This window comes from Pantherophis guttatus, chromosome 4 (assembly GCF_059756535.1).
Source record: "Pantherophis guttatus breed Tessera chromosome 4, ASM5975653v1, whole genome shotgun sequence".
Taxonomy (NCBI): Eukaryota; Metazoa; Chordata; class Lepidosauria; order Squamata; family Colubridae; genus Pantherophis; species Pantherophis guttatus.
The window spans coordinates 29,733,146-29,745,721 of NC_142066.1; the positions used below are offsets into that span (position 1 = coordinate 29,733,146).

Genomic DNA, 12,576 nt, shown 5'->3' on the forward strand with positions numbered 1-12,576 from the left:
GCAAGAGGAGGGGTCATCTCTGAATCACCTATGTCAAACAGATGCTCATCAGTTGGGCATTGGCCAAGCAAATTGGCCAGTGATAGATTTAGCAGTAATACAGAGCAGAGATGGACCATGTTTCTATAGCCCATTTGCAGTGAATCTTAACTGTTTTCATGTGTTTATGAAGCTTGTTAAAATAATTCTTTAGAGACGTGATACTCTTTTCTGTATCCTTTTCCGTAAGCATCTGTATTTCTGCTTAGTTTTTTCACAAGCAATCCTCAAGTTCAGTTTATATGAAAGAATTAGAAGAGAAGAATAGCTTCTTTCAAAACTTTACCTTCCCTTGTGGTTCCCAGGAGTGTGCAAAGCATTTGAGCAGGATGAGGACCTGATCAATACATTTTGCCAGCCCCCCTTTGGTTCATTTTTGCTGTTGCATAAATGCCAGACAACCCTAATATTGTTATCTGGATGGCTGTTGGATCAAAGAGGTAAAGTGGCTTGGAGAACAAGAGCTTGAGAGAACACAGAGATAACAGAGATGCAAGAAGTTAGCTGTTCACAGCTTCGGTGTAATGATGGGTGTATTAGGGTTTGATTGGAAGTGTTAGTATTGTTATTTTTTTCTCTGGGTCCCCAAAGTAAGTAAAAGGCTGGGAATCCATGGGATAAACTGGCTGCTTTCTGGTTGGCTTTAGTGGTTACCATGTTCCCTTCTACTTCTTCCCAATTAACCCCTAGACTTGATTGCGCCTTTTTCTTCCTCAACTGAGCTTCATCTCTAAATTGGCACCTTTTTGTTTCCTGGCTCCATCATTCATTCATTCATTCATTCATTCATTCATTCATTCATTCATTCATTCATTCATCACATTTCTATTCTACCTACCTCACCTACGTGATTCTGGATAGCTTACAATAAAAGCATGTTGCGAAATATAAAAGCATAAATTAAAAAAAAGTTAAAAACCAAATTATAAGGTTATAGTATCAAAAGTTAAAAAGGGTGAGAGCACATCCTCATGACACCAACCATCCCCAGGGTTCTCTAACACTCTTCAACCCCTGTGTGTAGATGAGCCGAGGGCGGGGTCAAAAGCATCATCAGATTGGAGTCACCGTGCCCCCATAAGATCTAAGTCCACCCTCCACCTTGAAGTCTGTTGACTGTTATGTGCTGCCAGTTTGCATTGACTATTAGTAGATCAGACTCTTGTGTAGAGGTGGCATGAAATAAACTCACAGTGCTTTTGAACTTTATCTCCTGATTTATTGCGCCTGACATTATGCAATTGGCAGAACCCGGCCTCAGCACTCTTTCTGAAGGCAAGAAGAATGGGGGCCCACCTCACTTCTGGAAGTAAGGTGTTCCAAAGGGTGGGGCCACATCAGGGAAGGCTCTTGTCCTGGATCCTACCATTAAAAAGACTTTAACTAAACGGATTTGCAACAGATCCTCTCTCCTGATTGAGTGGGATGGGATATAATTGGGATGAGATAAGTTTCCTCCTACATGTAAACTTCAAGAGGATGGCTCACAGTTGTCCAATACAAATCTCCTTTTGTTCAAAGGTTAACTTAGTCTTGTTTATTTTCATTTGTGACATTTAAGTAGTTTTTATACTGTGTACTGGTTTCAGAGTTGTCACAAATTAGAGGGGGACATGGTTTCAGTCAAGAAATAAACCAGGACCCTCCTTGTATCGTGAAGGACAAGAACTGGGACAAAATTTTCTTTAAGAAACTTAGGACAGAGACTAATGCATGGATCAAATCACAATAGGATTGAGAAGACTTATGTTCAAATCTCTACTTGCTTTTTAAGATTCGTTAAAGAGCCATTTGCTTTCTTTCAGCCAATCTTCACCAAGGTTGATGTGATAATAAAAGGTATGGTGGAATGAGGGAATGAGGGAAGATTTTCACATATCTATGACCCTTGATCTTCTTAAAGAAAAGATGGGTTCTAGACATAGTAAGAAATGTGTTAAATAACATAATTCATAGCCAGTTTTTGGTATAAGAGGTAGCCCAAATCTGAAGCTCAGAAAAAAAATACAGGTAGGATCCTTCCCACACACATAAACATGTGTTAAGATGATGATGATGATGATGATGATGATAACTGACAATTTATATTTCTATAATTATATCTCAAAAATTTGCCTGTTAAGGTACACCAAATATTCCTACCTATGGAAGTAAAAAAGGAATAACCTGTGATGTTAAAAATGAATGAAATTGTTCTTGTTGTTAGTTGCGAAGTCGTATCCGACCCATCGCGACCCTATGTACAACATTCCTCCAGGCCTTCCTGTCCTCTACCATCCTCTGTACAGATAGTTATTATTTTGTTTCTAGATACACCAGAAACAAAACTGGGTGAAATCTTAGACCAAGATTGGCTGGTTAAAACAGAGGAGATGACCAGTATGGAAGTAACCATAGGTAGGTCAATCAATAAAGAATCATGACAAAATAATGCGTATTTGACCTCTGCCCCAATCTGGGGGTAACCTTCACATTTCAATCTAAAATATGCCCTTGGCCTGCAGATTAGAGACCTATGAGAGGATATTTTAAGTTTAAGGAGAATGTTTTATCACTTGAATTTGTCATCTGCTTATGTTGGTGGCGAGGAGTTCTTGACATTCTGTCACATTATTGGCACCCAAATGAAGACTGGGTGCCAGTGCTTTGAGGTCCAGGGTGATACGAGAGGAATGAAAACTGTGAAGAGGATACAGCCCAATGTGTTTTCCTCTACCACCGTGTCACTGGCATAAAACAAGATTAATGATGGAACTGTGTCATATTAAACTGAGCTCCCAGCGGCAAATCCAATCTCAGCTATCACCTCTTTGACCTTCAGCCTATGTTGCTATCATCCACCAGCTTGGGTAGCAGCTGTTTGTGTCAGGATTTTTCACAGCTCTGATATGCATCAAGCTTTGTGGAGCAGATGATTAGACTGAGGTTTTTAATGTGATGCTAGGATAATCTTTCTTTCTTTCCTTCCTCCCCAATCCATCCTTCTCTCCTGGCTGATCCTCAGAGTTAGCCATAGAGCAAGTGGATAGTGAGAGGCACTGAGCTCAGCAAAATAGGAGTTTAAAAGTTCTGATCCAGGTGCCACAACTATTTAACGAGCTTTCATCTGTCACTGAAATCAATGGAGTACATTAGCAGAAGACGAAATATTGACCATTTTTGTTATCACTCATGTACAATATGGAGAAGAGAGCAGAACAGAAAACATTTAATTCTAAATCTATAGTTCTCTTTGTTTGCCTTTCAAAAATTAACTTTTAGAGTAGGCAGCCTTTCATATCCATGTTAATATGAAAGCTTATATGTATGTATTCCAGGGGTGGTATTCACTTACCTTCCCTACCGGTTCGCAAATGTGTGCAAGGCCTTCCGCGAGTGCACAGAGCCTCGAAAACGTGGAAAAAAATGGGACATCATGACATCCGCGTGGGTGGGCGGGGCATCCTGCAGTCACCCCTACCGGTTCGCCTGAACCAGATAGAACCGGCTGAATACCACCACTGATGTATCCCATGAGCGTGAAAAACTCATATGGCTATCACAGGTTACATTGCATTTCTAACGCAAACACTTGTTCTATAGTTCCACATGTATGTTATACAGTACACTACATTATCCGTTCTTATAAAGGCTCCTTTATTCCAAATATTACCAGACCACAATAATAAACTTCCCAGCATGTGTCTTCTTAAGAATTTCCAGCTACTTTTGCAGGACTATTAGAAAAGGTTTCCACATCGGGTCTTAAGAAAGGGGTATTCCTGGGGTGTATAATTAGGTTATTGCCCTGTGAATATATCACTTCTATCTCAATGGCCTAGAAAAAAAATGCACATTTTTAAACTCTGTAGAACTGCCTCCCTCTGTTGCATTTTCATTATAGACCAGACATATTCCAGTTCTGTAAAATTTCACCTAACCATCATTTCCACTGTCCAGAGAATGCTTCTTCTCCATTTGCCTCCTGGAACTTCATAAATGAGAGAGCTACAATGGGACCGCCATTAGTAGAGCATCATAAAGCATCTTCTTACAGAGCTTTCAAGCTCCTTACAATAAACATATTGTTGATTCATCAGACTTCCATCTAACTACTGTTATCTTAATTTGTATAACCACAACCATCAAGTTATTCATGGGCTGTTTTGAAGCCCATGAAATAGGCATTCTTTCTTGCAAGTTTCCCTGTGCTTAAACTTCCCCTTTCCCCTCACATAGACATACTGTATAACTATGACCCCTTAACTCTCCTCAGAGACAAATAATCTAGAAAAGTCTTCTGTTTGTTCCATGGTATTTCTTCTAGCAACGACCAAGCTGAGATGCTTGATTTGGGAGGGGGACAGTCAGTCAAAGTATGAAAATGTGGTCCTTTGGCTAATTGTTTAAACAGCCCAATTATGTGAAGTCTGGTGTGGGTGCTACCCCTTCTTTCCTCAGCTTTCCTCAGTTGAGGGACATGGATCACGTCACGTGGTAGTGGTTGTTTCATTCTCCACACTCACCCGCTGTTTTCCCTGGCTTTTTTCTTCCTCCTCTTCCTCATGACAGGTTGTAAGTGCCACTTCATTCTCATAGCAGAAGGAAGAACGAGCAGCAGTGGTTCCAGTCGGGGAGACCCTATATTTACGTTGGCTGAGTTCCTTGGCACTGCATGCTGGGGTTCCAGGCACCTCATATGTACGATGGAAGTGCTGGTAATCAACCTCATAATGCCCACGCCGCTCAAAGAGTACAGGTTCAAAGCGATGTCCCCAGCGCAGTTCACCTGGCAGATAGGAACTACGGCATTGAGTGGTCATGGCAGTAGCTTCTACCATACCTTCCAAAATGACCACCAGTTCAAAGTCAGCGTTGGCCAGCTCCATAGGGCCATACTCGTACAGAGGGCTTTCGGCATCAATCTCATGCACAATGGTCACAGGGGAGACCAGAAAAATGCGGTCAGTGCCACTATCAAAGCCCACATTAACATCACTGTGATCCAGCGGAATGTACTCGCCTTCAGAGGTCACACGAGGCTGTGTGAAAAGGAGACAAAGGAAGGTGCAGAGTTTATATATTAGACTTTTTATATAAGACAAGGTGTAAAATCCATCTTGTGGAGCCAACAGACATTTCTGATGATTAGAAAAAATGCAATTTAAGTTGTTGATTCTCTCAGTATACAGCCTAGATCACACCAAGGTTTCATTGCATGATTATCACATAGTATGTAATAGAGCTTAAACAGCCTATTTGTAGTTGTGAACATGCTCTATGCCACTCAGAAACAAACCTCGTATTCATCATTCCTTCCAGATCCATCATAATTCAGTTTCTTACTTCTTAAACCCATTTATCCATCCATCCATCCATCCATCCATCCATCCATCCATCCATCCATCCTATATTAGTATTCCTGTAGCTGCTGCTCTCAATTTTCTAGCCAGATTAGTCTCCTCCAGTTTTTCTCTAACTTGCTCTCTCACTCTCTTCTCAATCTGGATTCTTTTCATCCTTTCCTATATATCTATCCACAGAAGAACATATCTTAAAATTTCCTCAAATGTCTTACTGACTTCTTCTCTGTTACTGACACATTTCTCACCAATATTCTCCTTACCTGCAACAGCTGTGCCCGGACATGGGCCTCTACCAGGTGGCTCTTCCGCAGGTTAGCCACACGCCACATAAGGCAGAGCTTCCCATCTCGCATGGCCACCACAGCAGTCTCACTAAAAACAAGAGTCTCGTTGCGTTTCTTTGGCTTGGCTATCTTGGCCATTATGGCACCAATGATGAAGGCATCAATGATGCATCCAAGAATGCACTGCAAGACCACAGCCAGGACAGCTGAGGGGCATTCCTCTGTCACGCTACGGAAGCCATATCCAATGGACGTCTGGGTCTCCAAGGAGAAGAGGAAGGCAGCCATGAAACTGGTGACCTCGGAGAAGCAAGGCTTTGAGTTGGGGGGTTGCTCGGGTGCAAGATCTCCATGAAGTGCAGCAATGAGCCAGAAGGTGAAACCAAAGAGAAGCCAGGAGAGCACAAAAGAAAGGCAGAAGATGAGGAACATCCAGCGCCAGCGGATATCCACACAAGTGGTGAAGATATCGGTAAGATACCGCTGACCCTTTTCATTCATGTTAACAAACTGCACATTGCAGTGCCCATCCTTCTTCACAAAACGGCTGCGTGGTTGGATAGTGACGATCTTGCCATTGTGGCAGTTCTTGGGGGATTCCACTGACTCATCTTCTTGGAGTTCTCCTGCCCCATCGTCCCCGCTGAAGTGCCGGATGACTTTGGCCACCCCCATCTCTGAGGTATGGGGTGTTGCCCTGGCCAAAGTGAGGTCAACTAGAGGGAATTGATGGCCCAGCCTGGATGCTGTGTAAAACAAGCCAATCCTCGGGAAGTGTTAACAAGAGAAACTACGGTGCAGGAGTTTCTTATAAGTTTTTGTCAACCTGGAATTGAAAAGAGGAGACAATGCATACGATCAGTTTATATATGGCACTAATTGCAAAAAAAAAAAAAAAAGTTCATTTACTTCAGTGCCTGATTTTTTAAAGGAATGGTAGTAAGCTGAACAATAGGAATTTGTTTAACATTTTAGAGTCACTGAACATATTCCTTTGAAATGTGTATTTTCTCAGCTTGCAAAACACTTAGAAGGTACTTTGCTTTCCTATAAGATCTCAAACTGAAGACAGTTTTTTTCCAACAGTGAGATCTTTCTTTCTTTTGGTGTCTCAAAGTTTGCAGAATTTTATTGTGGCTTATTATGATTCAAATCCTAATTTCTAAAAAGAGAGAGGACAGAAGTCAAACCTATTTAGAAGCCTACATTACTACAAGCCTCAGGGTAAGAATGGAACTATTAAGTGTAGAGGGTAGAGCACGAAGTCCATTCAGCCATGTGCTAGGCTGAAGCTAAAGCACAAAATGAGATAGCAATTCTGAACGGCCAAAGCTACTTTTAACTGGACCTAATACAACGATCTCATATATAAATATATTTTAAATTGGCAAATGAGCCTCTGTGAAAAGCCCTGATTGCTTTGTGACCTTCGGCCACAAATATTATGCTGTTGTGATTTAAGGATTTTTGTTTCCATGCCTAGATACAGTACTTGCAATTTTAAATCTGTTTTGGAGGACACTCAAATTAAGTTTAAGATGCCACAATGTTCTGGCTTACTGTAGCCTATTTCTTTTCAGGTGGACATCATTCATTTGTTTTAATTATCTTTTGGAACCTGTAGGACTGGAATGCTAGGATTCAGAAAGCTGGGTTTTTTAGCACTTAATGGGAGTAACTGCCTATTGGACAATCAATATGCTTTCTGCCATTTCCCATCTGGTCTTCTATTGATTCTCCTCCCAGTGTATCACTTAAAATCAATCTCTAGCTTTGTTAATATAACAACAGTCTTATTTTTATTAATTTTCACTCTTGTGAGTCCCAGTTAGCATTAAAGACAATACATACAACATACATACATACATACATACATACATACATACATTCATACATACATACATACATACATACATACATACATACATACATACGTATATATTCTGTCTACTGCTGTCATGGGCTGACCTCATTAAGGCTGCAATTTTCTGCATATTGGCCTGAGGATAAACCCCATAAATCACAGAGAGCGAATGAGATAGGATCAAAGCAAAAGTCTTCCCAACATCGCTTTCATTTGGTTTGAGAACTGTCACAAATGAGGTACTGAGGATTCATTAGGTCTGAGAATAAAATATGTTTTTCTTTCCTTGATTCCCCACCCTGAGCTCTTACAAATATAGAAACATAGAAAACTGACAGCAGAAAAAGACCCAGTGGTCCATTGAGTCTGCCCTTTGAGTTTGTTTGTTTTTGTTTCCTTTTTAATTATTTTATTTAATTATTTATTTTTAGTTTTTGTTGGACACCTGTGTATCCCAAGCATCAGTTACTGATGACTGACCCACTACCCCTACTGAAAGTTGCTTCCAAGCTTCCATTACCAGTTACCCTGTGGTAAGCTGGGTGGCTGATACATTTAATAAATAATAATTTATTATTTTGTGAAGTAATACTTTCTAATATTTCTTTTGAACTTCCCTCCTATCAGCTCCTAGTCTTTGTTCCTTAACATCTATGTTCTTGAATGATTTTGTTGCACTCTCAAGCCTCCTTACCAGTTTTTCCAAAGATATTATCCCTTCTACGCAGTTATATTTTCCTCTAACCAAACAGCTCTACGATCTCTAATTTATACCTTCAATTGTTTTCTATTAAGTATTGGGGGGGAAAAAACATTCAGAAATAGTGCATTCACTATTCCTCTCCATATCTAAAATGTTCCACATTTCTACAACTGTTAAAGGCAAAGAAGGCCACCTCCCCCATTTCTCCCCATGCTGACAACTTAACCACAATACATTTATTTATAGCTTCAATGAGAATGATTCTCAACCTGTTTTCACTTTTAGCTGAATTACCTTCTAGTGGGAAAAAAAAAGATTCCTAATTTTTTTTCTTTCTAATAAAGCTTCTCTACCAGTTTGGTTAAGGCACCAGGCTAGAAATTGGGAGACCATAAATTCTAATTCTGTCTTACGTACAAAGCCAGATCACTTTGGCCCATCACTCTCTTTCAGCCCTAGGAAGGAGGAAAGAGCAAACCACTTCTGTAAAAACCAAGAAAACGGCAAGGACCTCCCTAGGTTGTCACCAGGAATCAACATTGATTTGAAGACATAATATCACACACACACACACACACACACACACACACACACTTCAAGAGCTACAGAATATAATTTGGGAAAGTTGTTGTTGTTGTTGTTGTTGTTGTTGTTGTTGTTATTTTGTCATGCTGTTGAAATGATGAAGTTTCCCCCACAAAAAGTTGCCCCAATTCTTAAGCGTACGGACATGGGGGGAGGGGGGATATTTATTTATTTGCTTGTTAAATTTATTTGCTGCCTATCTCACTGTGGGGCTACCCTAGGCAGTTTACAATAATAAAAAGGAAGAAAATGAAAGGAGTGTAAACAGAACAGAAGCAAAATAATAGACCCATAAAATAAACAATGAAATAAGAGCACAACATGTGTAAAAAGAGCTGCTTCTCTTCTCACATTAAATGTTCCAACTAAGAAAAAAACGTTTCCTAAACAGTAAGAGCAGTTTGGCAGTGGAATTAATTACTGGTGGAGACTTCCCTTTATTGGATAGGATCAAGCAAAAGGTAGATAGCCATCACTCCAGCATTCATTCAGATTCCTACACTGATCCAGAGATTAGATTGGACGACTCCTCATAACTTTACAATTCTGATTCTTTATACTACCTTCACTCCAATGGGTTCTCCGCTGTATCCAGAAAATTGATTTGTCCAGAAATACCATCTCCCTACAGCAGAGAGCACACCTTGGTGGTGTAGCATGTGCTTTATATTCAGTTAAGTTCCTGGTTCAGTCTCCAGCATCTCTGGAGATTATTGGGACAATCATCTGCCTGTGTGTACCAGCTAACAGATAATTCAGTATTTCTCATAGATTTCAAAGGTCTAACTCTGAAAAAGATGGCCCCCACATTGCTCTCACTCCTTTTCTCCCCTCTGCTGTCTTTTACTATTATACCCAGATAATGTTGGCAGGAAGTCACTTTCTTATCTTTTTTCTCCATCTCCCTCCTCTACAAGACTCACCTGGTGTACCTGGTATTTCTTGATTTCTCCTCCTAAGCTTCTCTCCCTTTCTTGGGAAGATGGCATCAGCAACAGAAAGCCTTCAAGCCCCCAAGGAATGACTTTTACCCAGCTTCTGTTGCAGGCACAAGGGTATGTGCCTAGAAAGTGTGGCCTGCGTTAAGTGAGGGATATTGTGCTTATTTATCTGGAAGCCCAGGGTGTGGCCAGACCCATCAATAGGTTTGGCCTCTTCCTCATGAGTGAGGCCTTCAAAGGCTTTCCAGCCAACAGTCTTTCAAGATGAATTGTTAATCCTTCAGGGCAAAGAAACCAGCCGAAGCCACATTCAGCACTTTGAGGGAAGAAGAATGCAACAGGAAGGAGGGAAACCAAGCTGATTTCCTTCAGAAGAGAGAGAAATTATCAAAGGGAAGCAGAGAAATGACTGACCCTATTCAGGGGAACAATTTGCTCTGTCCTGTTCCACATACATAGGGAATTGTGGGCAGAATTCCAATGAAAAATCATGATGGCAGGGTAGCATTTTTAAAATAAAGTTATTAATTGTGTCTTAGTAAGATCTTAATCTTCTCCTTGAGATAAATCTGTTACAGTTAGGGTGGCAACGTTTTCTGTGGTACTGGAGTATGAAAATTGTCATGACAAATATCATAAATTGTCAGATTGCAAGCAGTAGATCCATTAAAATGTGGCCTTTCGGCCAATTTGCACTCTGGTTATTCATTTTCACTGAGACATGATAATCCAGCGCTTAATTTTGAAAATCATCATGTAATTCTATTACAGTGGTGCTGCTGCTTGATTTGGTCATCGGTAAAACTTCGAATAAAAAGTTTATGCAATGGCAGGCAAGTGGTAGAAATTATATCCTCATTTTGTTAATTCACAGAACAGAAAACCTCTCGCTGAAGTACATTGGCTGCACGTGTCTCTCCTAAACAGAGTTATGTCACGATTATTTTACCCATTAGAACTAAGGTTAAAAATCAATAAAAATTCGTCTGAGAGAAATCCTAGGAACAGGTAATCCTCAATGTACAACCTAGGCTGGAACCAGAATATCTGTTGCTAAGCAAGATGGTTGTTAAGTGAATCGTACAGTTGTTATGTCAGTTGTTATGGCTCTTCTCAAATGGCGAAGGGACAGAGCAGCCATTGTAAATACATGCTGGTTTCCAAGTGCCTGAATTCTGATCATGACACCAGATGCTGTGATGGTCATAAATGTGAGTCATAAGTCACTTTTTTTCAATGCTGTTGTCACTGAACGAATGATTCAGTGACAAAGAGTCACTGAATGAATGGTTGTAAATTGAGGACTATCTGCACACTTAGAAAAAAAATGGCCTATTTCATCTTCCTATAAAGCTCTTTTCTCTTTTTCAAGAAAGAAACAGAGAAATTGTTCTGTTAAGCTTGGCTGGATCCACCTTTTAAAAAATCTAAAGTGTAGCCCTGTATTTCATTGATATCCAGTTCTTACTGTGCCCTCATATACCTCTATTCTTCTTATCCCAATAGTTCTTTGTGATTGCATGACCTTTGCTTCTCATATTCTGAGTTACCTGAGCAAATGTCATCAGTTCCATCTTGTTCCCTCACTGTCTCCCTTGCACGGATCTGCCTCCCGGACCTCTTAAAATCTGCCTTGCTATCTTTCCTTAACCCTCCCTTTTCTGTGAAGCATTTGAACAACTCCTTACAATTCTCCCTCTGCAATACACGAACCAATTTTTTTACTTTATGCAGATGCTAGTTTGTCTTTGAAAGCTTTTGAGAACTACTGTATAAGTCATGTGGCACTTGGGGGCACCACGGCACTCAGGGGACCCCTCTTAGATACTTCTGGGATCCCAGAAATAAGTCAATTTTGAAATTTTAAAAAAATGATTGAAATATATGAGAAATCGTCATACAGATCGAAATCTCCCCAGGTCAGACTTTGGAAACAATGTCCTATGAAAACTGAATCAAAGTATGGATAACCCAGGAGAGGTTAGCTTAGACTAAGACTGGATGGATTGAGAATAAAATCCCTATTTAGCCGTCAAGCTCACAGTTTTAAATTGGATCATTCTTCCTCTTTGAAGCTAGAATATTCTTGTGTTGATTAAAAGAAGATAGACTGAGTTGCAATTCTGAAAAAGGGCAGGGTAAAAATCTCATACAGTTGAATGTGGATTTCCACTCTGTTTCTGATTTCATCTGCCTTAATTTCCCTAAAAACAGCTTTGGACTGCATTATCAAGTGTCATGCACATTCTGAATGTGCCATCTGGAAATTATTATTATTATTATTATTATTATTATTATTATTATTATTATTATTATTATTATTATTATTATTTCTATACCGCCCTTCTCCCGAAGGACTCAGGGCGGTGTACAGCCTATTAAAAACACAAGACAACATCAGTTAAAATAGTTTAAAATTATTAAATGAATTCAGCTCAATTTAAAACCTCAGGAATTTAAAACCCAATTTAAAATTGTTATGTTGATAGCCCAGCCTGGCGGAACAAAAGGGTCTTGAGTGCACAACGAAATACCCGGAGGTCGGAGATCTTACACATTTCCAGGGGCAGTTCATTCCACAGGGCTGGTGCTCCCACAGAGAAGGCCCTTCCCCGGGTGTCGCCAGCCAACATAACTTGGCCGATGGCACCCTGAGGAGACCCTCTCTGTGGGAGCGAACTGGCCGGTGGGAGGCTATTGGTGGCAGAAGTTGGTCTCGAAGGTACCCGGGTCCCATGCCATGGAGCGCTTTAAAGGTGGTGACCAACACCTTGAATCGCACCCGGAAGACCACTGGGAGCCAGTGCAGCTCGCG

The 12,576-nt window shown here is 40.5% G+C and overlaps 1 protein-coding gene across 2 annotated transcripts in view; it reads right to left on the reverse strand.

The window, feature by feature from the left end:
• Nucleotides 1-3,651: 3,651 nt before the first annotated feature.
• KCNJ14 (potassium inwardly rectifying channel subfamily J member 14) overlaps nucleotides 3,652-12,576 on the reverse strand; it is a 46,025-nt gene continuing 37,100 nt past the window's right edge. The window contains exons 1-3 of one of the 2 annotated variants that reach the window (XM_034419425.3): nucleotides 9,744-9,901; nucleotides 5,645-6,494; nucleotides 3,652-5,060 (exon numbers count right to left, since the gene is read on the reverse strand). In XM_034419425.3, coding sequence (XP_034275316.1) covers nucleotides 4,509-5,060; nucleotides 5,645-6,343 — 1,251 coding nt within the window. In that variant the 5' untranslated portion in view covers nucleotides 6,344-6,494; nucleotides 9,744-9,901 and the 3' untranslated portion in view covers nucleotides 3,652-4,508. Of the gene's footprint in view, nucleotides 5,061-5,644; nucleotides 6,495-9,743; nucleotides 9,902-12,576 lie in introns of those variants that run through there. The other variant, XM_034419423.3, reaches the window with a different exon arrangement.